The sequence below is a fragment of the Somniosus microcephalus genome, chromosome 7 (assembly GCF_052327205.1).
Source record: "Somniosus microcephalus isolate GS21.2 chromosome 7, FLI_Smic_1.0, whole genome shotgun sequence".
Taxonomy (NCBI): Eukaryota; Metazoa; Chordata; class Chondrichthyes; order Squaliformes; family Somniosidae; genus Somniosus; species Somniosus microcephalus.
In genome coordinates this window covers 99,486,868-99,513,763 of record NC_140993.1, presented here as the reverse complement: position 1 = coordinate 99,513,763, position 26,896 = coordinate 99,486,868, and the positions used below count along the sequence as shown (strand labels likewise).

Sequence of the window (26,896 nt, the reverse complement as noted above, 5' to 3'; positions counted from 1 at the left end):
TACCTTATTGGGTGAATGTCCTGCCTGGTGCAGTACCAAGACAAACAGACCAGGTTTGAGCAAGGGATTGAAGTGCATTAATTGAACTCCTATGGGCCAGGGTCAACGGTGCTGCAGTTTACATTAGCACTTTTTAGCAAAGGAAGGGGAAAATCAGTACGGGTACTCCCTTCTGATTGCTTTCCTTTGACGCCTACTGGAAAGTACATGTGTGGGTGTCAGGAGGGGGCTTGGTTGTCTTGCCATTCCTGGTTAAAAGCCTGCTGATAATCACTGTCTAGGGCATAGAAACATAGAAGATAGGAGCAGGAGTAGGCCATTCGGCCCCTCGAGCCTGTTCCGCCATTTAATGAGATCATGGCTGATCATCCAAATTCAGTACCCTGTTCCTGCTTTCTCCCCATATCCCTTTAGCTTGAAGAAATATATCTAACTCCTTCTTGAATATATTTAATGAATTGGCCTCAACTGCCTTTTGTGGTAGCGAATTCCACAGGTTCACCTCTCTCTGGGTGAACCTGTGGAATTCTGTGCATGAAGAATGGTCTCTTAGCAGAGGATCTGAAGGGCTGTCAGTGCCTGTAGTAGTACCCCAGCAGGAGTCTGCGCCTTCAGAACAGGGCAGAAGATTAGAATGAAAAAGGATTTCAAACAGAATGAGAATGAAAAAGGATTTCAAACAGATAGCTCAGACGTGTAAGTGTACATCATTTTAATTAAGTAATTTCATTTTTTTTTACATAATGGGAAACATTCAGTTATTTACAGAAAACTTTATTTGAGTAATTAAACTTTACCAATGCCAACTATTTTGAAATTAGAGTGGGAATCCATTTCAGGTTTCTCTAGTAATTTGCTTTCTATTCAGTATCCCGTCCTACTGTTAATGTGAACTGCAGTTTACAGAGAAATCTCTTTTGTCATCGATATGTTAAGAATTTCATTTACATTTAAACAATAAATACAAATGAGGTAACAAAAAGTTAACAACTTTCAAATAAACAATATAGAATACTCTAGCATAATATTACAACATTCATATTGAAATCTGACTACTGACTGGTTTTGTTGGAACCATTTTTTCTTTATTTTTGATCAACAGCCAGTTGCTGCCAGGTTTTAATCTTGGTCGCACAGACAATTTTTTTCTTTTCATATGCTGTGGGAAGTAACATTATTCACAGTTACTGACTTTCACAAGCATTCTATATATTCTGGTAGAACAGTTCTACAGCTTCATTATTTGTATTAAAAAGAAGTGCAGGGTGACATCCACATATTACCCCTTTCAACCCAGGTGGATACAAAGGTGTAAGAGAGGCTAAAGCCAATTATCTAGGCCACAAGTGCAGAGAACAAGGAAATGCCACCAATAGAACAGAGATACGGAAAGTACCATTTTCTAACAAATTGATCAGGTTTGTTGTCCTCCAAATTCACAGTAAAGGTTCACCACTTATGACCACAGACTTGAAATTTCAAATAAATGTTTTCAAGTGCTTAAATAGTGATGTAGTACAAAGTACATTTAACATGGTTCTTTTACCCAATAATACCTGTAATGGCTTCTCTTCCGCTCCCGCACTGTTACCTCTGGTGTCCCTGAAGGATCTATCCTTGGCCCCCTTCTATTTCTCATCTACCTGCTGCCCCTAGGTGATATCATCCGAAAACACAGCATCAGTTTCCACATGTACACTGGCGACACCCAGCTCTACCTCAGCACCACCTCTCTCGACCCTTCCACTGACTCTAATTTGTCAGACTGCTTTTCCGACATCCAGTACTGGATGAGCAGAAATTTCCTCCAACTAAATATTAGCAAGACCAAAGCCATTTTCTTCGGTCTCCGCCACAAACTCCGTTCACTAGCCACCGACTCCATCTCTCTCCCTGGCAACTATCTGAGGCTGAATCAGACTGTTCGCAATCTTGGTGTCATATTTGATCCCGAGATGAGTTTCTGACCAAATCCTTCCCTGACCTCGTCCCTCCCTATCTCTTTAATCTCCTTCAGCCCTACAACCCTCCGAGATATCTGCACTCTTCCAATTCTGGCCTCTTGAGCATCCCTGATTTTAATCGCTCCACCATTGGAGTAGTTAAGGCCCTAAGCTCTGGAATTCCCTCCCTAAACCTCTCCACCCCTCTTTTCTCCTTTAAGACACTCCTTAAATGGGGGGGGGGGGGAAGGACAGGGGAACTGAGGAGAACATTTCTGCCTAGTAAAAAACACGTATTTGCTTTCTTTGAAAGGAATTTATTTTCATATCAGATATATATTATAGGCACAGATTAATGCATGTAGGAAAATGCATTACTAGCCCAGATCTCCAAGTTCTTTAAAGTGTAATAATATAACAGAAAATGAAAGAGTTTAGCACACTGACAAAAATACATTACGTGTAACTGGTAATTTTACTCTAGCAGGTACATCATTGAACACATTTCAATCAAAAGCATATACAAACTGTAACAGTGAGTAAGAGTATTGGGTATTGTGGATCAAAGGGAAATTGATAAAAGACGCAGTTAAAAAAATCAGACACCTGATAGGATAAGACCAGTTTGTCCTCAAAGTACGGCAAAGAATCACTAGCCCTTGTCTGGTGAATTTCAGAAGCAGACCCTCTCCTCTGTAAATAAGCAGCATAACCATGATTGGCAATACCTTTCAAAAATATATATATTCACTGCATCACCCAAATGGCTCATTTACAAAGACTTATCTCATAATTTTTCCCCTTTCGATATGCTCTTCCCAAACTATTGTCAATTAAAAGGTGGAGTAAGAAGCACTCCAGTGCTACTCCTGAATTTACATGGAAGTAGGGAACACAAAGATTAAGAAGCCCATTTAACACATGCCTTTCCTTTACTCAATTTATCTATAGAGTTGCCTGCAACTATCACATTTTACTCATTGCAAGGGCATTCTCTTTCCAAGCCATTACTGACCTTTGTATCTAAAAACTTTAGCAGATGGACGATCTATGGGACACCTTTAAAATCTGCCATCCACAATTTTAGTTTTTGTTTAATGCATTGCCATTAACCCCTGTGCTTGTGAATGCATGTTACCTCTGAAGGTTATGAATTTCAAAGAACAAGACAATGTTTCTTGCCTTTTATACATAGTGCTTTTAGCACATTTATGATTCACTGCTGTCAAAACCCAGTTACAAAAGTGTGCGGTGTTAAGAGTTATGCACTCCATCTACACTGAAATAAATAATCTTGGTCCTAAATACTAACATCTATAATTAGGAAGACATTAATGTCCCAAAAGACCTTTCAGCAGTATTAAAGTTCTGTTGTTTCTATTGCTGTGCACACATGAATTTCAATGTTTTTTCTTCATTTATTTAAACTATTGTCAGTACGTATTTGAAACTTAGCTACATATGTGGATGAGTCAATGGAGCCAGAATACTGGATAGGAGTTACAAAAATGCAACAGCAACAATTAGTGTGAAGCCATGCAAATGACATGGCAGTTAGCAAGTATTTTATGTAGCTAAACATTCATGGTAGAATATGCTAGTACAGTTTACAATCTTTTTCCTGGGTTTATTAAGAATGCCACACCTGCTCATAATTGTCCTGATTTTTAATGTTCCGATGGGGGTTAAAGTGATACGAACACTTTGTCTAATGAAGCTGTAACATGAATATGTTACAAACAACCAGCTCTGTGATTGTAAAGTTATCACAGTTACTCTCCAGTGTGGCTTATAGTCTGGTCTGGGCCTCTGGGATATAGATCTCAATACTGTCCGCGCTCTCTGTGGCGGAGTTCTGTCTCACAGATGCAGCTCGTTTGGCAGCCATCAAGCGCTTCCGTGCCTCCTGCCTTTGTTTCTCTGTGGCTTCCAGCGATTTTTCACGTTTGAGGGGTACCTGACCCTTTGGCGGTTTCTTTGGCACAGGAGGGGGAATTCTTTTCTCCTACAGAAAGAAGTACATAGTATGTGAGTAATTTACAAACGGTTCTGTTTTTCAGCTAGGTGTGGCAAAGCACAACTACACTATTTCACACAATTAGCAGATGGATACAGCACCTGGCAACATTGTTGCTGTAGTCTTTGAAGGAAACCTATCAAGTCATTATCAAAATTACTCAAGCGTTATAGAGTAATAATCAACACCGCCATATCACCAATTCACACAGCAATTATCTTTCTCTCTGCATGCCCAGCTACACAGTATCAATGTGATATCTCAAGAAAGGGAGGAAGAATAAAGAACAGAATGTTCTTGTAGTTCTGCAGGCTTGTACTCAACTTTGGATTCTCAGCAAGTAATAGTAAAATCAGAAACAGTACTTTACAGTTAAGCAAATGAAGCTGAGTGTTACCCGATTGGACTATTTGTCTCATTTCCTCAGCAGTGAAGGTGTTAGCCATGGTTCAGCGGTAGCACTCTCGCCTCCGAGTCAGAAGGTTGTGGATTCAAGCCCCACTCAACACAGCAACAACAACAAACTTGTATTTATATAGCTCCAGAGATTTGAGCACATAATGCAGGCTGACACTTCAGTCTGGTATTGAAGGAGCGCTGCATTGTTGGAGGTAGCATCTTGCAGATGACACGTGAAACCGAGGCCCCGTTTGTCCTCTCCGATGGATGTAAACGAGCCCATGGCAATATTCGAAGAAGAGCAGAAGAGTTCTCCTGGCCAACATTTATCCCTCAACCAACATCACCAAAACAGATTATTTGGTCATGTATCTCTTTGACACTTGTAGGATCTTGCTGTGCACAAAGTGACTGCTGCGTTTCCCTACATTACAACAGTGACTACATTTCAAAAGTACTTAATAGGCTATAACGCGCTTTGGGATGTCCTGAGGTCGTGAAAAGAGCTGTATAAATACAAAATAACAACAGAAAACGCTGGAAAAACTCAGCAGGCCAGGGCAGCATCCGTGGAGAGAGAAACAGAGTTAACGCTTCAGGTCAATGACCTTTCATCAGAACTGGGAAAAAGCAGGAAATGGAAAGCAGGTTTGGGGGCTGGGAAAAGGGGGAGGGGATGAAGGAACAAAAGGGAAGGTCAGTGATGGGATAGAAAGCAGGAGAGATTAAGAGACATTAAGAGATATTCAAGGCGAGAGGAGGTGGTAATGGGACAGGTTAAGAAACAAAGGATGGCTCTCGATGGGGTGTGAATTGCGCTGGCAGAATGAAGGACAGCTGCCATGTGGGAGGGAAGGAAAAAAAAGCCAAACAAAAATTGTGGATTAAAAAAAAGAAAATATATATATGTGATAGGGGCCGAGGTTATGATCTGAAATTGTTGAACTCTACATTGAGTCCAGAGGGCTGTAGAGTGCCTAATCGAAAGATGAGGTGCTGCATATTAGTGTATAAATACAAGTTTGTTCTTTTCCTTTTACAGAAATGTTGCTTTCGAGCTGTGGCTCTATAACACTAGGATTCTTTCTGTAAGTTTAATTTTCTCTCCTCTCCTCTCCTAAATTGGTATGGTTCTATGGGCACTGCCAACTCTCTGCTACCTCGCCCAAATGGTTGTTCCCCAAGTGTCAACCTAGACAGTGAGTGTTGGCAGGCTATTTGATCATTGGAGGGGTGGGAGGAATCACAGCTCAACCTAATTTTGTGTTTTTCACTTGTCTACAACCAAAGACATTCCAACACGAGCCACCGGATTGTAATCAAGTGTAGGAACACTAACCAATTCTTCCATTCCCCAGCCCAAGGAGTATGATGAGGCTAACTGTAGTACAAATAAAATTCCTACAAATAAAAACATTCAGCAGGACTGGCAGCATCTGTGGAGTGAGAAACATAGGGTTAACGTTTCAGTTCATTGACCTTTCGTTGAGTTCTGACAATGGGTTAATACCCTGAAATGTTTACTCTTGTTTCTCTCTCCACAGATGCTGCCTGACCTGCTGAGTATTTCCAGCATTTTCTGTTTTAATTTCAGGTTTCCAACATCCGCAGTGTTTTGCTTTTTGTAGTAGTCCTACTTCTGTTCCGCTATAGCAAATTCAGCTATGCAAGAGGTGCAGCCCAGGATCTGGCAACATGAATGAAGGTAAGAATCAATGTAAAATAAGCTTAAATGTTACTGTACAGAAAGAGGCAAATGTCATTTCCTGCTGTTGATTTGGCAGAGAGCATCCTTTTGGGGTGGGATCCAGAACAACAGAGGAAAACTCCTGTTTTTCAAATACATGGATCATCTTGGGGTAAATACTTTACATTTAAAAGTATATTCAAAGTACTTAGCCAGCCATGCCATTTCCTTCTCAAGATGTAGATAAATGGTCCCAGATCTTATGTTTTGAGATGCTAATGTGCTGTTCATTTAAATTGTAGTACAGTGACATCTAAATAGCTCAGTTTTACTGTGCATCTAAATAGCTCAGTTTAATACCACTATTCATTAACTATTCATGCTTGGCTGGTTTCACATCCTTTCTTGGCCTTGGCTGAAGAAATCTGACATTAAAAGAAACAATTTTTTAAACCTTTGCTAAAAGCAAATTATTTCCACCCCATTTTCTCCCCCATTCCTCACCGATATGAATAGCTCATGGATAATATTTCACGTAATAACAACAGAAAATGCTGGAAAAACTCAGCAGGCCAAGCAACATCCGTGGAGAGAAAATAGAGTCAACGTTTCGGGTCAAAACCCTTTGTCAAGACTAATATTTCACGTACACTTGCAGCAATCTGCTACCTCATCTCATTTTAAAATCTGAGCCTGAATATGTATTAGTGTAGGAAAAGCTTTCAACCATGGGGAGCATTACAGTTGAGCTCAATTCTGTCCATATTCAGTATCCTGATGTGCACTTTCCACCAGGATCATTGGATAGCAATCAGAAGCTGCAGCCTTGGCTAATCTTTCCCTTGCCAGCCCAGGGATACGAGGGCCAATTGCAGCACCTCACCAGCTGCATAGCTCACTCAGCACAGATGAAGCTGGGGCCTTCTGGGTCTGCATGCATCAGTACCACACAAATTACTGCAACAATTACAATATCCTCACATGAATAGTAAAAATAACTAGTTAAATTTCCCGGTAATTTGTTTGTAAATAATAGGGTATCACAAGAATGCCAGAGTAATCCAACATTTACACGAGTAGTTATAACTGTATTCGTTATAAGCAACAAAGTGTTAAACATGTTATATTTGGTCAAATCTATGAGCTTTACTGATGTATCATTTGGGAGGTCAGTACACAAGCATAATAACATCTTATTTCAATTAAGTACCTTGATCTGTACTGAATTTGTGGGAGGGGAACTCTTTGTCCATCATTTCTAGGCAGCACAGCAATTTAAAAATAGGCATAGAAAGGCCACAATGATCTTGATATGTATGGCAACCAAAAAAACTAAAATAATAAATGAGGTCATTCTTTAACAAGTCTGTGAATCACATAACTATCTTTAGCATTCCTTTAAATAAATTAAGGCCCTATATGGTATTTCTGTGCAGAGTAATACTAGGTTTAGACATTTAGTGGTTTTCAGCAATTGTGGATGGGTCCTTGTGGTGTTGCAGAGGTTGCGAAGCAATGTATAATAACCACTTATATTTCTACATCACTCTTTACATACAAAGAGATGTCTCAGCACACTGTACAGGGCAGTAGAGAGTGAAGGGGGGGGGGGAAGGAATAGGGTCAGAGGTTAAAGATTGTTAAAAGCAGAGGACCAAAAGGATGTTTTAGAAGGCACAGTAGAAGATAGAAATATGGCTTAAGGAGCGACTGCTATTTTGGTGTAGTGGGAGTGAGAAATGAGAAGTCGGCTTGTTTTGGAGTACCAGAGGATGTGCAGAAGGACATAGGGCTGGAGGAGATCACAGGGGTAGAGAGGGATGAAGCAGTGGAAGAATTTGAAGGTAAGGACAATTCTCTGGCACAGAGGAAACCAGCTTGGGATTGATAGAGGTGATAGAGATGTGGGCCTTAGTGTGCGTGGACACAAGCCACAACATTCTATGTGATGGGTATGGTAGTATAGTGGTTATGTTACTGGACTAGTAATCCAGAGGCCTGGAATAATAATCTGGAGATGTGAGTTCAAATCCCACGATAGTTTGTGAATTTGAATTCAGTAAAAAAAAAATCTCGAGTAAAAAGCTAGTATCAGTAGAGATGACCATGAAACTATCGGATTGTTGTAAAAACCAAACTGGTTCACTAATGTCCTTCAGGGAAGGAAACCTGGTGGTCTTACCCTGTCTGGCCTACCTATGACACAAGACCCAGAGCAATGTGCTCTTAACTGATACTCAGTTGTGTCAATCTGCTACAAAGAAGTATAAGAAGAATAAAATCACTTGGATTTGGATACAACAATGGCACACCCAGCCCAGTCGACCCTACAAAGTCCTCCTCACTAACATCTGGGAACTTGTGCCAAAGTTGGGAGAGCTGTCCCACAGACTAGTCAAGCAACAGCCTGAGATAGTCATACTCACAGAATCGTACCAATGTCCCAGACTCCATCATCATCCATGGGTCTGTCCTGCCGGTGGGACAGGACACACTGGCAGCACAGACCCACTAGAGGTAGCGGTACAGTGGGAGTGGCCCTGGGAGTCCTCAACATTGACTCTGGCCCCATGAAGTCTCATGGCATATTGGGCTCCTGTTGATGCTCCTCCTGCTGATACCACCTATCCCACAGCTGATGAATTAGTACACCTCCATGTTGAACACCATTTGGAAGAAGCACTGAGGGTAGCAAGACCATAGAACGTACTCTGGATTGGGGGACTTCAATGTCCATCACCAAGAGTGGCACGGTAGTACCGCCACGAACCAAACTGGCTGAGTCCTGAAGGACATAGCTGCCAGGCTGAGTCAACATGAGGGAAAAGTCTACTCGTCCTCACCAATCTGCCTGTCGCAGATGCATCATAAGCGCCTTGGGACATTTTACTACGTTAAAGGTGCTATATAAAAGCAAGTTATTGTTCTTGTCCATGGCAGTATTGGTAGGAGTGACCACCGCACAGTCTTTGTGGAGACTTCCCTTCTTCCATCATGTTGTGTGGCACTACCACTTAAGAACAGATCTAGCAGCTCAAAACTGGGCATCCGTGAGATGCTGTGGGCCATCATCAGCAGCAGAATTGTATTCCACCACAATTTATAACCTCATGGCCCAGCATATCCCTCATTCTAACATTACCATCAAGCCAGATGACCAACCCTGGTTCAATGAGGCGTGTAGAAGAGCATGCCAGGAGCAGCACCAGGCGTACCTGAAAATGTATTGCCAACCTGATGAAGCTTCAACACAGGACTACATACATGCTAAACAGCAGAAACAGCATGTTATAGACAGATCCAGGCGATTCCACAACCAACAGATGATCAAAGATCTGCAGTCCTGCTACATCCAGTCGTGAATGGTGGGGGACAATTAAACAACTAACGGGAGGAGGAGGCTCCATGAACATTTCCATCCTCAATGATGGCGGACACTAGCATGTGAGTACAAAAGACAAGAGTGCAGCGTTCGCAATCATCTTCAGCCAGAAGTGCCGAATGGATGATGCATCTCGACCACCTCCTGAGGTCCTCACCATCACCAGTCATCAGCCAATTCGATTCAGTCCACGTGATATCAAGAAATGGCTGAGCGCACTGGATACAGCAAAGGCTGTGGGCCCCGACAACATCCCGGCTGTCGTGCTGAAGACGTGCTCCAGAACAAGCGCGCTTCTCGCCAAACTGTTCCAGTACAGCTACAACACTGGCATCTATCAACAAAGTGGAGAATTGCCCAGCTATGTCTTATCCACAAAAAGCAGGACAAATCCAATCCAGCCAATTGCCGCCCATCAGCCTACTCTCAATCATCAGCAAAGTGATGGAAGGAGTTGTTGTTAGTGCTATTAAGTGGCACTTATATAACCTGCTCACCCATGCTCAGTTTGGGTTCTGCCAGGACCACTCTGCTCTAGACCTCATTACAGCCTTGATCCGAACATGCACAAAAGAACTGAATTGTAGAGGTGAGGTAAGAGTGACTGTCCTTGACATCAAGGCAGCGTTTGAGCGAGTGTGGCACCAAGAAGCCCTAGTAAAACTGAAGTTAATGGGAATTATGGGGAAAACTCCACTGGCTGGAACCATACCTAGAATAAAGGAAGATGGTTGTGGTTGTTGGAGGCCAATCATCACAGCCCCAGGACATCACTGCAGGAGTTCCTCAGGGCAGTGTCCTAGGCCCAACCATCTTCAGCTGCTTCATCAATGACTTTCCCTCCATCATAAGGTCAGAAGTGGGGATGTTCACTGATGATTGCACAGTGTTCAGTTCCATTTGCAATTCCTCAAATAATGAAGCAATCTCTGCCTGCATGCAGCAAGACCTGGACAACATCCAGGCTTGGGCTGATAAGTGGCAAGAAACATTCATGCCACCCAATTGCCAGGCAATGACTATCTCCAACAAGCGAGAGTCTAATCACGTCCCAGTGACATTCAATGGAATTACCATTGTCAAATCCTCCACTATCAACATCGTGGGGCATCACCATTGACCAGAAACTTAACAAGAGGTCAGAGGCTGGGTATTCTGCGGTGAGTGACTCCCCTCCTGACTTCCCAAAGCCTTTCCACCATCTACAAGGCACAAGTCAGGAGTGTGATAGAATACTCTCCACTTGCCTGGATGAGTGCAGCTCCAACAACGCTCAAGCTTGACACCATCCAGAACAAAGCAGTCCGTTTGATCGTCATCTCTTCCACCATCTTAAACATTCACTCCCACCACCATGAGCGCACCTTGGCTGCAGTGTGTACCATCTACAAGATGCACTGCAATAACTCGCTAAGGTTACTTTGACAGCACCTCCCAAACACGCAAACCTCTAACACCTAGAAGGACAAGGGCAGAAGGTACATGGGAACACCATCAGCTCCAAGTTCCCCTCCAAGTCACACACCATCCTGGCTTGGACATATATCGCAGTTCTTTCATTGTCACTGGGTCAAAATCCTGGAACTCCCAACTTAACAGCACTTTGGGTGTACCTTCACCATACGGACTGCAACGGTTCGAGAGGGCGCTCACCACCACCTTCTCGTGGGCAAGTAGGGATGGGCAATAAATTGCCAGTGACACCCACATCCCGTGAATTAATTAAAAAAAATTGTACTTCATGAAAGTACAGGTAGGCAGGTCCGCAAAGAGAGCAGCGGAGTAGTCCAGCACAAGGTGATAAAAGCGCGCAGTAGGGCTTTGCACTGTCTGCTCCCTTCATCACCCTCCAATTTTAAAAAAGTTGCCTAAAACAGGCGTTAGGACCTCATTTACATACGTAAGGGGCCAACACTTGTTTTAGGTGACTACTGGGCACACTTGACAAATGGGTCAACCTAATATCGGGTCAGACATCTTTTAGACATCCTTTGGTCCCCAATATTGGGTCTCATGCCTCACCAGTAACAGCCTGAAGATTAAGTCCCGGGAGTGGAGGGGGTGGAACGGCAAATGGCGGGGGTGGGATCGCATGTGGTGCGGAGTCAGAGAAGCAAGAAAATACAATTTTTAAAATTTAAAATAAAAGGCCTTTTGTTGGCAGCCATTTCTTAGGACCCGCAGCTGATGAAGAATACCAGAAGTTATTGGGATAAATTTTTGTGTTTGCTGCATAGGTAGTAATCTGGCTGAGCGGATCGCTGGCTCATTGTAGAACCTGTCTGACTTTCATTCTATTGATTTCCCATATGGTGAAGATGAAAATCTAACCCCGTCCAGTTTGATTTGTGGTATGTACTGAGCTAACTCATTTCAGCCCATACAGCAGTGGGGCAACTCCAAAATGTTTTTAAAAAAAAATCTATTTTAGAGAATTACTTAACAAGACGGAGCTTGAGGTGCAATGTATTTCAAGGAATTATTGGGCACAGGATTTGCTCTGATTAGAAGTATGGCTTCTATTGCAATTGCCGCACAAAACAGATCTATGAAAGCACCAAGCATTACAGAAATATATTCAACTCGACAACAAGAAATGCATTTTTTGTTGCTTTATCTGGATTATCTGGGGTACCTTCTTTTCAGGAAGTTCCACCTGCTTCCAACTGTTTGCCTTCAGTTGATGCAGCTCATCAAATTTCATACTGACATTCTCAATAGACAACTGCAACATGTCCCAAAATCCTGCCAAGTCTTGGGAGGTCAGTCGAGGACAAGCATTCGGATTCTGTGCACAGCAGAAAAAGAACGTGTAAGCTTGACACTTGTTTTTTTTCTAAGAACGCATGCACAGACACACACGTTTGCATTTTTGTTTCTATTAGGTCCTTGTTTTGATGGATTTTGCTTTACCAGTAAAAATATACATGGAGTGTTATACAAAAACTAATGGCAGATGAAATGATTCAGGTCAGTCACTGTCTGTTGGGATGAGTCAGTGCTATCATAGTTACAGTAACTTGGCCAGAAGATGTGTGATGGAATGCAGATTAATGCAATATTCACATACCATGTTTTCTTCACACAGTCCACTGAATTGCTGGAACTTCTGGGACATTAAGAGCTGAGCACTTCCAATTGCACTTCGGATTTTCCCCAAAACTAAAGCAATAGGAGGAGGAGGAAGTGATATTCAATGAGCTTCAAACAAACTGTACACTACAGAGTAATATTTTAACTCAATACCTAAGTCAGCCTTCTGTGTCACAGCAATAAGAAAACATGCTAAGCGATTAAATGCTTTGGGTATTAAAAAGCATTTAAGCAACATTAGAGAAATTGATATAATACTAATTTTCAGAGTACCTGAAATCAATTACATTTTCTATTAAAGAAATAGCTGGATACCTTGCTTATGTTGAGTCCTGGATAGTTAAACTGAACTTTGATTCCAAATCTGTAGAAGCAAATTTTCATGCCAGTTACTGGTTTCCACACCTGATCCTATCTTCACCCAACATCCAAAACATTTGCATTTGCAACAAGAATTGCTGAACAGATAATTTTCCCTCCCTAACCCAAAGGTGCTGAGGCTGACTGTAGCTCCTGTACCACAGCCTTAGCTGAGATGAGCTAACACGCTAGGGATTGACTGAAGTCCTTCCTGGTTGACTCAGCTACTTGCTGGACAAACTTTCTGAGTCATTGGATTGTCATTTTTCTTTAAAATACTTGTTTAGAAAATCTGCAGGGATGAAAACTAGCAATTACATGAGATTGTACCCACCACTGACTCCTACGCGAGGCAGGCAGCGACAGTGGTTGATGTTTGCATACAGCGGGCAGAGTGAGATCCCGGAGGGAGGGGGGGTACGGCAAGGAGAAAAAATGCTGAGACTTTGCCTGGCAAACAGCACTGAGAATCGGTGTCGGTGTGTGAGAGGGAGGCCGTGACTTAAAGCTTCATCTCTTGTTTCCTCAGTGACATGATTATGTGCGTCAACTCAGCTGGCAAAATTCTCTGTGTCCATGTTTTCTTTGTGCTTCTGGTTTCTCCTTAATTCCACCACGTGTGTGTGATTTCACTCTCCCCCCCCCCCCCCCCCCCCCGGACCCCCACTGCTATTTGATTTTCTTTATTTTTTTCACACTTGCGTTATGTCTTGATAATTTCATGGGGCTTCTAAGAATTATCATGCCGCCCAAATTGCAGCTTCTAGTGGTTGTGGCATTTGTGATCGCGATGCTGTTCCTGGAGAGCAAGATCCAGAAGCTGGAGGAATCTCGGGGAAAACTGGGTAAACCAGGACATCGTTAGCCTTTGTGGGATAAAACCCCATGCTGCACCCAGAGCTTTGCAGCAACATAGACTGGAACCTGGCAACATAATTTTATATGTATCTATTATATATATAAAAAATTAATTTCCTTACCCCAAACCATGCCCTTGGTGGTGCATTATCGATAAAGCAACTGCACTTAACAAATCTTGTCCTTGTTTGTCAAATTTTTATTTTTATGTTTGTAAAGCAGCAGCTGGCAAGCCCAACATTTGGAAAAGTATTTATATGTCTTTGGAGTCAGTGCATGCATGTGCCATTTGAGTGGAAAAACACTCAAGACAGGGATTGTTACAATTGCTGTGCAACTGAATTGTATTAAACTAAATCATTAATGCAGATATTGTATATTATGATTTTGTAATTCTGTGAGTGAATTTACAAGAGTGGGAAAGTTGCAATTACTATAATATTAGTATTATAATTTAGATGAGGGGGGTCTGTGATTATTAATCCATTTGAAAAGCGGTCCTTCAACCAAAAAGGTTTGAGAACCACTGACCTAATGGATGGCAGATGCCTGTAGCACAAGAGACACACACTTGCTCCAGGATGTCACAAAATGTGGCTTTAGGCATTTCTGGGGTTGGATTGGGAGGTGTCAGGGCAACCCCAGAAAGCTGTATGAAGTGCCCCCTCATCCTCCTTCATAAGGCTGCAACATGTAGATATTAAAACAAAAAAAGATTCACCGTAATTTGCTTCACTGGCCTGGACCACCAGGTAGGCCTTACTTCCAGCATACCAGCCTGCAAAGGCACTATGAACCAATGCCACGTAAGGTGAACAATGGAAGTCCCTGCCCGTGGACCCATGTCACTAGCCTTACACGGCTGAGGGGGAACTCTGATGTTAGGTCGGGGCTCGGCATATCCAAGCCCAGGCCTATCTTTCAACCCTCCGCATGTGCCAGAAGGACTGAGAATTTTTGGGCCCACTAGCTATTTAGACAAAGTGCAGTATACATTACAACCATTACTAGAATCATAGAATGTTTACAGCACAGAAGGAGGCCATTCAGCTCGTTGAGTCCGTGCCAGCTCTCTGTAAGAGCACTTGAGCTAGTCCCACTCCCCCACCCTTTCCCCATAGCCCTGCAAATTTTTTTCCTTCTGGTACTTATCCAATTCCCTTTTGAAAACCACAATTGAGACTGCCTCCACCACCCTTTCAGGCAGTGCATTCCAGATCCTAACCACTTGCTGCATAAGAAAGTTTTTCCTCATGTTGCCTTTGGTTCTTTTGCCAATCACCTTAAATCTGTGTCCTCTGGTTCTCGACCCTTCCGCCAATGGGAACAGTTTCTCTCTATCTAGACCCCTCATGATTTTGAGCACCTCTATCAGATCTCCTCGCAACCCCTCTGCTCCAAGGAGAACAACCCCAGGCTAACTACTGACTAACAGGTGCTGATAACAGTGAAGTTTGAGCACTAAAGAGGAGAACATTTATCTTGTTTGGAAAAAAATTATTTGCTTTTCTATTAATACTGTGTGGGAGTGGGACTACCACGTGATAAGATTCCAATTTAGAGGGTAGTATAGAGGCAGGATCTGCACGTGTTGAGTCACTGGGCACGAGTGGGCTGCAGACAGGCCAGGGGGAAAGGGCAAAGCAAGTACCAGCTCCCCGGAGGGTGAGGTTGCACATGAGTTCTGCTGCAGAGCAGTGAGATGAGGATGACAGTAATCGTACTTCCACCACTGCCACTCCGCCATTACGTGATTAATTCCAATATTACATTACAAAATCAACTAATCATTTATAAATTATGTTTGGAATGTTTGTTTTGTGTTGTCTTTCATTTCAGTATTGTACCAAGAAGATGCCGTGATGTTCCTTGACAGAGGGATGGTAAGATGGGGAAGTGCTGAGCAATGGGGATCTGGGGTTTCACTCAGAGGAACCAGAGTCTGATGATATGCTCATGGACAGCCTGTCTGGAACTGGGATTTGCAGAATGCTTCCTCCCTTCCTCCTCCTCCTCCTGAGTGATCGCGGAATCCATGATGGCAAGGGCTGTGCCCTCATGACGGCCACGTTGTGGAGGATGCAGAGACCACCACGAATTGTGACACCCGCTCCGGCGAGTACTGGAGGGCTCCTCCCGAGCGGTCAAGGCAGAGGAACCATTGCTTCAGTACCCTGATGGTCTGCTCGATCAGGTTTCTTGTGGTAGCTTGGCTGTCATTATATGATTGTTGGCCACGAATGGTGGGGTTGCAGAGGGGAGTCATCAGCCAGGTGTAGAGCGGATAGCCCTTGTCTCCGAGCAGCCATCCTTGGGTTTTACGTAGTGGCTGGAAGATTGCTGGCACAGCGGACTGGCGCAGAATAAAAGCATTATGACTGCTGCCGGCATACCGGGCATTCACCATCATGATGTGCTGGTCACACAGTACCTGCACATTAAGTGAGTGGTAGCCTTTCCAGTTACGGTACATCTTAGTATTGATATGCGGTGCCCGCAAAGCCATGTGTTAGGTTGATGACACCTTGCACCATGGGGAAACCAAATATCCTGCCAAAGCCACGTGCACGCTCCTCCTGCTTCTCTCTGTTCAGAGAGAAGACAATGAAGTCCCCTCTCCTAGCGTACAGAGCCTCTGTGATCTCCCGAATGCAGTGATGGACGGTGAACTGCGAGCTGTTTGCTATGTCGCCTGTTCCAGCCTGGAATGATCCACTGTCGAAAAAATTGAGGGCCACGTGTCCTTGAGGGCCACTGGCCACGCCGTCGTCACCCTGATCTGAGGCTGCAGGTCTGGTTGCAAGAGATGGCAGAGGCGTAGGTGCTGAACACACTGCTCCTGGCTTAGGTGCAGGTAGGAGAAGTGTTTCCTGAAGATCCTAGGTGGGTAAGGCCTCCTACAAGAGCGCTTCCTCCCTCTGCGAGCAGCTTATCTTTGCTGTCTTGGCTCCATCTCCGTATTGCTGCAGTGCGAATGGGACTGCAAATAGAGCCCCCATGACTGGGAGCAAGTGGTGTAGTCAGAGGCCTTCCAGTAGCAGCCAATGCCTTCCCAACGTCCAGCAGCACTCCCTGCACACTTTAACAATGTCATAAATGTCTTCCAGCAAGCCAGTATTCATTTAAACTCTGCAACAGCCAGTACAAGCTGATGTTAACGGCCGCCCAAAATAATAGTGCAGGCCTGCCAATTTAAATTAGCGTAACGCTAAACCTACTGTGCAAGACTAGTTTTCCAGCGGTACACTCAGCAGGAGGCCCAATGTAGCGTGGCCGTAGCGTCCCTGAAGCAAGAACAGCGTTGTCTTAAAGCAAGGCTGTCATTTTAGAAAGCAGTGTCAGTCCCTTAAAGGGGAACTGCCTTCTAAAATGAAAAAAATTAATATCATTTAAAAATAGGCAGTGTTTAGCCCTTAGAGCTTAAATGCTTTCTGAAAAAAAAACATTAAAAATAATTCCCAAATGGCAGTCTTCAGCTACTAACTCTGAACTGCCTTCCGCACGTAAAAAAATGGTAAAAGTGCTTCAGCATTAATACAAATGGCTCAATAAGCCAGGGAAGGAGCACCCAGGGTCTTGCACACAGCACTCCAGCTTTGTGCAGGGGGTCAAAACTGCAAGAGAGGACCTCTACCCACAGGGGCCAGGAGGCCTGCCAGAAAGAACAATGTGGGACCAAATCACTGAGGCTGTTACTGCCGTCGCTCCCACAACCTGGCTCCAGGGACCAAAGAAGTTTCATGACCTCAGACCAGTGGTCAAGGTCAGTGAATGCATCTTCAAAAGCCGTCTCCTACCAACTGCACCACCAGCCTCACACGCTCAATCAGCTCCGATGGTCGGGTCACATTGTCCGCATGCCCGATACGCGACTCCCAAAACAAGCGCTCTACTCGGAGCTCCGGCACAGCAAGAGAGCCCCAGGTGGGCAGAGGAAACGCTTCAAGGACACCCTCAAAGCCTCCTTGAAAAAGTGCAATATCCCCACTGTCACCTGGGAATCCCAGGCCCAAGACCACACAAAGTGGAGGAGAAGCATCCAGGAAGGCGCCGAACACCTCGAGTCTCTTCGCCGGGAGCAAGTGGAAGCCAAGCACAGGCAGCGCAAGGAGCGCACGTCAACCCAAGCACCCCACCCACCCGCCCCTTCAACCACCGTCTGCCCCACCTGTGACAGAGACTGTAGGTCCCGCATTGGACTCATCAGTCACCTGAGAACTAATTTTTAGTGTGGAAGCATGTCATCCTCGGTTCTGAGAGACTGCCTAAGAGAAGAGGCAAAGGCACGCACAAGAGTCACTAAGGGAATGTACAGGGTGATTAGTTGATTTCTTGATGTCACATTGGATGGATATATGTATAAAGTTCGATTTTCTTTGTGGTGGCTTTTATTTCAGCATTGTGGCCAAGAGAATGCTGTGATGGTCAGTGACAGAGGGAAAGTAAAGTGTGGGACAAATGTTGAAAGGGGAATTGGGGTTGTGGTCACTGGTACATCAAGCAGATAATTCCATCCCGGAAGTCGCGGCAATAAAGGAGCTTTCTGAGTTGCATCCTTCCTTCTGCTTCCTCCTCTTCTGCACGGGAGCGAACTTTTTCAGGGCACTATGTGAAGTTAGCACCCCAAAGGGGGCACCACTGAATTTCTCCCCTCAAAAGCTTAAATCCAAACTTACCTGAAAGATATGTGTGTCCCTTTAAGAAGGGCTGACAGCATCTCTGCGGGGCTGCTTCATGCATGCGTTTCTGAGCGTGTTTAGGACCCGGCGGTAAACAAAGTGAAAAGATCGAAGTTTGCAGTCATGGCGTCAAATCAGGTGTTGCACACCGAATGATGTCACGCTCTGCTGATTTACATTTCAGGGGCCCTTACCAAAATGGCGGTTGCCGTGTCCTGCGCTGGAGGTGGGCGGAACTGAGTCGGCCACAGCAAAAAAATTTTAAAAAAAGGATTTGGGCATCGCTGGCAAGGCCAGCATTGCCCATCCCTAATTGCCCTTGAGAAGGTGGTGGTGAGCCGGCTACTTAAACCGCTGCAGTCTGTGTGGTGAAGGTACTCCCACAGTGCTGTTAGGGAGGGAGTTCCAGGACTTTGACCCAGTGACGATGAAGGATCAGCGATATACTTCTAAGTCAGGATGGTGTGTGGCTTGGAGGGGAACTTGGAGGTGGTGATGTTCCCATGCGCCTGCTGCCCTTTTCCTTCTAGGTGGAAGAGGTCGCGGGTTTGGGAGGTGCTGTCGAAGAAGCCTTGGCGAGTTGCTGCAGTGCATCTTGTAGATGGTACACACTGCAGCCACGGTATGCCGGTGGTGAAGGGAATGAATGTTTAAGGTGGTGGATGGGGTGCCAATCAAGTGGGCTGCTTTGTCCTGGATGGTGTCGAGTTTTTTTGAGTGTTGTTGGAGCTGCACTCATCCAGGCAAGTGGAGAGTATTCCATCACACTCCTTACTTGTGCCTTGTAGATGGTGGAAAGGCTTTGGGGAGTCAGGAGGTGAAACACTTGCTGCAGAATACCTAGCCTCTGACCTGCTCTTGTTGCCACAGTATTTATGTGGTTGGTCCAGTTAAGCTTCTGGTCAATGGTGAGCCCCAGGATAATGATGGTGGGGGATTCGGCGATGGTAATGTTGTTGAATGTCAAGGGGAGGTGATTAGACGCTCGCTTGTTGGAGACAGTCATTGCCTGGGACTTGTGTGGCACGAATGTTACCTGCCACTTATCAGCCCAAGCCTGAATGTTGTCCAGGTCTTGTTGCATGCGAGCATGGACTGCTTCATTATCTGAAGAGTTGTGAATGGCGCTGAACACTGTGCAGTCATCAGTGAACATCCCCATTTCTGACCTTATGTTGGAGGGAAGGTCATTGATGGTTGGAAGATGATCAAACTACACTAGCCATTGCAAATAGGATCCATGGCTTTTGTATTTAACTGAACAGACAGGACATTCCACCTATGCAAAGACATAGGCCGGAATTTTCTGGGGTCCGTGTGGGTGTGATCGGAGGCGGGTCGGTGAGAAATTTGAAAAAAGTTGCAGCCGGTTGGGAACCCGCTGTCATCTTTCCCTTGGGTGTGTTTGCCGGTGCGGCAGCAACCTGACCGGCAGAGGCAGGCGACCTAATTAAGATAATTATAAGCTTGTTGTCACTCAAGAGCTTTTTCCCCCTACATTTCAAATTTCCCTGCATGGCCATGGGATTCACGCAGCTTGGGAACCACGTTTGTCAACCTGAAGCGGGAGTCGAGTGGCCATTCCTCCAGCTGATTACTTAACAGTTTCAAATGTACTATAAAAGCTCCAACCTCACAGCTGATCACTTTCCTCAGGCAGAAGCTGTAGCTGACTACATTGCCAACACAAATTTAACTTTCTGCAGGCTGCAAGTGTTTCCAGCAAAGTCTCCATCCAGTGTCACCTCATTGGAAGAACCTCTCTCACCACTGACAGATTGCTTCTCCCATCTCTACTTGACCTGCCATCTATTCCATCAGCATGGGTGCCGTTTATACTGTCTCACCTTGGTCCTCAGAATTGGACCACGATGAGCCCCAACACCAGCAGCACCAACGACACCACCAACCTTCTCCACAACTACCTGATGCTGCACAGGACAGAGGGCATCAGCACCTGAGCACATTGCAGCCCGGGAGGCCAGGGATGGCCTCATGTCCAGATTTACTTAACTTTACGCTGTACACCCATATGGCTGCCATATGTTGCACCAGGTTGGCACCACCCCACAGCAACACCATAAAGGATCCCTACAATAAACAAGCCATTCCTTTCACACTGTCCACCATTGCTGGAGGTTCCGTTAAGTCTCACCAGTCACTGCAACTCACTAAGCCACTTCCAAAGGTGCACACAAATGTGTCCAAGACAGCAAAGTGGTGAAAATAAAGATTTTAATGGTTAACACTTCATTAATGGAATCTTGCCATTAACATTGACTAAAACACACAAGTGGCTACCCTTGTGAATCTACTTGTGTGGCATCTTTCTCTTCCTTATGCTTCTACGAGGTTCTACCCGTGGCTTCAGCAAGGTAGAGGCAGCCTGCTCACTTCCCTGCTGCGACTGCTTAGATACTCTTCACGGACGTCCTCTGGGTTTTGGAGCCTCTGATGGCCCTGCCAAGTCTGCTCCTCCTGTGACTGTGCAGGAGCAGACTCGGCCATCGTGATCCGAGGAGCCATCTGGGGCTCTGACCGAGGGGGTGGCAATGGGGGAGAAGTGCAAGCGCTTTGAGAGGAGCCCCCACTTACATGTTCGCTCTCCCCTCCATCCCTCTCATGGGCCACCCGCACTTCCCTGCTAGCAAGGAGCGGGAGAGCACCTTGCTGCACAGCAGTGGAGCCAGGAGGACCCACGTTTATGCTGACATCCCTCCTAGACAGGAGGTCTATGAGCCTCTGCCATCTATTCTCCATAGATAGCATATGCTCCTGTGAGCGGCGCATTAGCTGCTCCTTGGAGGCGGCCATCCTATCCATGGACGAGCCTAAGGTCACCATCGTCTGCGACATGGTGGTGCTCATGTTTGAGATGGACTCCTCCATTCTCTGAACATTTGCAGACATCGCACTCGCAAAACCTGTCAGAGTCTCCTGCACTTCTTGCTGCACCTCCAGGATAGCCCTCTTTCTGGATGGCCCCCGAGGCTCAGTGTCTGCATGCAGCTGAGCAGAGCTGGGAGCGTCCTGTGCCCTCCGGTGAGGCATCTCCACTGCTGTCCGTCTCCACCATCTGCTCTTGCTCACTTGTGACTTGTGATAGATCCAGTGACAACACTACTCTATCTTTCGCTGGACCCACCGAGGTGTGCATCTCTGTGCTGGTGCTGGGTGCGCTCATGTCTGGAGACGCTGCGCCCTCAGAGGCTGGAGGCTCCTCTGAGAAGTCATCTTGCTCTTCCGCCTGGACAGTGGCGGGGGGCTCTTGATGGGCCTGTGGGAGAGTAAAGAGATGAGTTAGATATGCCATATGAAGAATGGGTGCACATACCATTGTGCACATGATGACAATTTAGTGGCTGATCATATCAGTCCCCGTATGAGTGACTGCTGTATGCCATGTAGCTGTATGATATGTAATTGTCACCAGGTTGTGGAGATGTCCCCCTCTCTCCATCTTCCACCTCCAGCTGCTCAGCCACTCCTGAGACTTCCAATGCAGCCTCCTCTGCTGTTGTGAGGGTCGCAAATGATGGAGGCCCACCTCCAGTTCTCTCCCTCTTATTGTGCACTCTCTTCTCCTGCAAGGAGGGAAAGAAGAGAATGTTGAGTGAGAATGTTGGAATGAGTGTAAGGAATGGATGGGTTACATCTTTAGAGGGAGACTATGATGGATTGTGGTGGAAATGCCAAGTGGGCTCCTTGTGTGTTAGTTGGCATGATTGCATTAGAATGAGGGTGAGTGTGAGGGGTGGCTAGTAAGATGGAGATGTGATAATGTAGATAGGGAGAGAGGGATGGGTGGACGTGCAAGGTATGTTGGTGTGAGTAAGGATGTGCAGGAGTAGGGTTGGGAAGGCAGAGTGATGGGGATGTGATGAGAGGCACAGCAGGATGAAGTTCAGTGTGGCTTTGTACTCATCTTTCCAGATGTAATGAGATAATTGAAACGTTTGTGGCACTGCACCCAGGTCCTCTTGAACACATCCCTGCTGTTGACCTCCTCTGCAATTTGGAGCCAGGCTCTTTTTGTCTCTTGGGGAGGTCTCTTCCGCCCATTGGAAGGGACGAGGCCCTCCCTGCGTGCTCTGACTCCCTCCACAAGGATATGGAGGGAGTCATCGGAGAACCTGGGTGCAGCCCTCTGCCTCTGTGCAGCCTTCTCTCCAACTGTTTGGAGCAATGAAAACCTCCAGTGTGCTGCCTGCACGCTCCTAGATGAACCTTCAAATGTAATGTGGCCATGGCTCCTTTAAATATCCCGGCTGAAAACGCATCATGGATGACGGCATCAGACCCGCACCATTTAATTGGGCTGGGTAACACGCAGGGCGGGCTTAATAGGGCCCATTATTGGAAAGTCGTTTTCTGCAGCGGAATGGAAGCAGCAACGGGGTTGTGACCTGCCACACCGACCCGCCCAGGTACAGAAAATTCCAGCCATAACATTTGTTCTTAAATTGAGAACTATTTGACACTATGGGCTCGATTCTAACGCAGCCGACAGGTGGGCTTTTAGGCGTGTGGGGGGTTAAAATCGTAAAACCTGGATGTCGGGACCCCACCCCCGGCCTGGTTCCCGCCTCCACGCCATTTTAACCTAGATGTGTCTGATGGACCCGAATCAGTCCTGCCTGCAACAGGCGGGACTGGTCTTTAGGACCCTTAAACAGCACTAATTGTCCTTTATAATCCCATTTTAACAGGCCCTTGCCTGTTTAACCCTTTTCCCACGTAAAACACGCCTGGTGGGGATCACGCCTGTGAAACCTGGCGTGAACACTATTGGCTTGCTGACTAGCAGCTGCAGGCCCAACATTAAAGAGGATATTTGATCAGCCATCATTTGCAGGTGGCAGGACTTTGTTGTCTCAGGTCTGGGGCAACTTTTACCAGGCCTAACCACACCTGTGGAAGGTTGGAGCCTCACACACTTCTCCAGTGTGACCTCCTACGAGACCCCTCTCGCCACCCTCACTCAGCGCTTCCTCAACTGAGGCATCTACCAGAAGCATGGGAGGCCTTTTTTTCCTTCCCCTCTTGGCATTAGAGGACCTCCAGCCCCATTCGCGAAATGACACACGCCACAACTGCAGAAGTTGCCATCAGAATTTTTATGAAAAACAAACAACTGATGGCATTTTTACAAAATACACAGCATTTCACCCAAGTGACTACCCTTGTGACTATTTGTGCTTTATTTTCCTCTTACGCGTGCTCCTACGTACTGGTTCCCCTGTGGCTTCAGCAGATCTGGAGGCCCCTTGCTCACTTTCCTGCTGCTCCTGTCTCGACACCTTTGGCGGGCGTCCTCTGGGGTGGCGAGCCTGTGAGGGCTCGCCAGCAGTCTGCTGCTCCTGCGGCTGTGCAGGGTTGAGACCTCTATCTCACTTGGGTGTGGACTCCGGCGGGGCTCTGACCGAGGGCTCTGCAGTGGCATGGAAGTGTGAGTGCTTGGAGAGGAGCCCCACTTCCTTGAGGTCTGCCACCAACCTCCCTCTCATGGGTCAGGTCCCCCTCAGTGCCTGCAAGTGGCTTGAGAGCAGCTTGTTGCACATCAGGGGGGCCATGGGGACCCGTATCTACAATGGCAGTCCTACTCAGAAGGACTTCCATGAAGGTCTGGTTTCTCTGTTCAATAGATGCCCATCGCTCCACAAGAGATGTCATTCTATTCTGAACACTCACCATGTTTTCCATACCCTGGCGACTAACCTCCTCCATGGCCGTAGACCTCCTCTCCTCTACCGTAGCCAGCCTTACCACGGAGGCAGCAATCATTTCCACGTAGGTAGCCATCCTTTCCGTGTTGATGCGTTCATGCGCCACTGACTCCACAAAGGCTCTGCTCATGTTCGCTCTGGACTCCTCCATTCGCTCCACACTCGCAGCGACCCTGGAGACAAAACCTGCCAGAGACTCCTGCATCTGTGCATGGAGTTCCATCACCTCTGATCTTATGGATGGACCCAGAGGCAGAGGGTCGACATGCAGCTGAGCTGAGCTGGCAGAGTCCTGCGCCCTCCGACGAGGACTCTCCACTGCTGTCCCTGTCTCCACAACCTGCTGATGCTCACTTGTGAGGTGTGATACACCAGGTGACAACTCTACTCTATGTCCTGAAGGTCCCACCGAGGTGTGAGTGTCTGCGCTGGTGCTGGGTGCGCTTACTTCTGCTGACACTGCGCCCTCAGAGGTTGCAGATTCCTCTGAGGAGTCTGGCATCTCAGGCTCTTCCTCCTGCACACTGGGGACAGGGGCTCTCGATGGTCCTGTGGGGGAGTCAAGGAAAAAATTAGAGATGTGATGCCAAGGTTACATGAACATTGCATTTTGCAGATGATCATAAGTCTATATGATGTAGCTTCAGAATCATTATCAGCGACTCATGCAATGGCAATGAGAAAGATGGAAAACTATTCTGTCACCAGCTTGCGGGGATGCTCCTGTCTGTCCTTCCCCAACTTCCACATCTCGGTCAGCCCTGGCAATCTCCAGGACGCCTTCCTCCCAGGGGGTGAGCTGGGCTACTGAGGGCGGCCCTCCTCCTGTCCTGGCTCGCTCTCTCCTGTTGTGAGCTCTCTTTTCCTGCAATGAGGGAGACAAGTGGAGGTTGAGTGAGAATGAAGGAGTGATTGCAGAGATTGCATAGCATAGATACTTAGAAGGAGACAAAGATGGAGTGAGGTTGCAAGACCAAGGGCCCTCCCTGTGTGTAGTCAGTTGTGTTCAAAGCATCAGAGTGAGAGGGAGTGTGAGGGCTGCATGGTGGAATAGTTCTGTGAATGTGATCATAGAGAGAGAAGGAATGGGTAAGGGTGCATGGATGCGAGTGTCTAGTGGGATGTGCAGGAAGAGATTGCTAAGGCTGAGTGCTGGTGAGGAAAGGCAATGGGGATCAGATTGAGGGTGATGGAACCATCATACAGTACTTACTTTTCCAGTGCGAAGAAGGTCATGGAATCTTTTCCTGCACTGCAACCATGTTCTTCGTGTTAGCCCCAAGGAGTTGACTTCACCAGCCACCTCTAGCCACACAGCCTTGGTCTGACTGGGAGGCCTCTTCCTCCCTGAAGAAGGGAACAGGACCTCCCTGTGGGCCCTAGCACCATTCAGTAATGACTGGAGTGAAGCCTCATCAAATTTGGCGGCAAATCTGGCCCTCCCGCTGGCCGTTGCTCCTGCAGGCTCCTGTGCCATCTTAATGGCGAAGTTTGGGAGCCTGCAGAGGAAGCAAGGCTTGCTGTGGACCTTAAAAGCAGCAGCAATGATGACGTCATATTCTGCGACTTTCTGACTGGAAACACTCAATTGCCAAGGCTTCCCACACACTGGAAATCAATTGGCCAATTGAGTTAAAATTGCATCAATCTCACAGACCCATTTAGAATCGTGTGGGAATCACTAAATTCGGGGAACCCGCCAATTCCCCGCACCTGAGTTAAAATCGACCCCCATGGCTTGCCTTCTTCTGCAGACGGTCAGGCAGGTCTCAAGTGGTCTTGATCTGACAATTATTAGATGGATATTGCAGACACTGTGGTCCCGATATTATCTCAGAGGTGCTTTCAGTGCAGAGGGCAAGAGTTATGGCAGGAAAACCTGGAAATACGTGGTTAAAAATAGAATCACTGTTAAAATGGAGGCATACCCTTTCCTTAAAGGGTTTCAACGACTGACCAGCCTCCAGCGAGTGGATTGGTCGCCCGTCTCTCGTCCTGCCTCCGTTAAAACTGTAAGTGGGTGGGAATGAGGCGGGTTGGGTTCCTGTTTCAGATTTTTAATTTTTAAATCGTCCACCCGAACCAAACCCAGCCATTTTTGTGGGTAAAAATTACTCAGTGTCTTTAAGTATACAATAGCAAAATACTGCGGATGCTGGAAATACTCAGCAGGCCAGGCAACATCCGCGGAGAGAGAAACAGAGTTAACGGACAGGATTTTCATTGGGCTGTGGAGGCGGGATTGGAGGCGTGTGGGAGGTTAAAATCCCGAAATCGGGGGTCCCGAACCCATCCCGCACTCAACCCGCCTCCATGCCAGTTTCAAAGGAGGCGGGTACCCGACCCGCACTGGGACACGCCGACCCGAGGCAGGAAGGGGATTAGTGCCAATTAATACCTGTTAACAGGTAGCTAACAGGCAGTTTTTAGCCTAATCCCTATTTTTAACGTTGAAGTGTGGGATTCCTGATGGCTCCAAACCACGCCAAGTTAGAGGAGGCGGACCATCGGGATGAAGGGCTTGGAGGGGTCGAGATGTCCGGTGTTCAGGTGAGTGATGGGTGCATGAGTGCAAAGGTAAGTGTGTTTGGTGTGTGTAAAGTGTTTAAAGAAGTTCTACTAACCTTTACTTACCTTTACAGCCTTCCTTCCTTCAGGTCTCGGGAGTCCCTCATCTCACCAGCACAGAAAGCAGAATGGCTGCGAGCTGTCAAAAGTTGCAGCATTCAGCTTTCTGTTTCGGGGAGATCTC

At 46.4% G+C, this 26,896-nt stretch overlaps 1 protein-coding gene across 3 annotated transcripts in view; it reads right to left on the bottom strand.

Moving 5' to 3' along the window:
• Positions 1-703: 703 nt before the first annotated feature.
• The window catches only part of dlgap1a (discs, large (Drosophila) homolog-associated protein 1a), a 1,322,085-nt gene continuing 1,295,892 nt past the window's right edge, over positions 704-26,896 (bottom strand). For all 3 annotated transcript variants that reach the window (XM_085992777.1, XM_085992778.1, XM_085992779.1), the window contains 3 exons: positions 12,499-12,590; positions 12,064-12,216; positions 704-3,948 (listed from right to left, as the gene is read on the bottom strand). In XM_085992777.1, the coding sequence (XP_085848903.1) occupies positions 3,733-3,948; positions 12,064-12,216; positions 12,499-12,590 (461 nt within the window). In that variant the 3' untranslated portion in view covers positions 704-3,732. The remainder of the gene's footprint in view (positions 3,949-12,063; positions 12,217-12,498; positions 12,591-26,896) is intronic.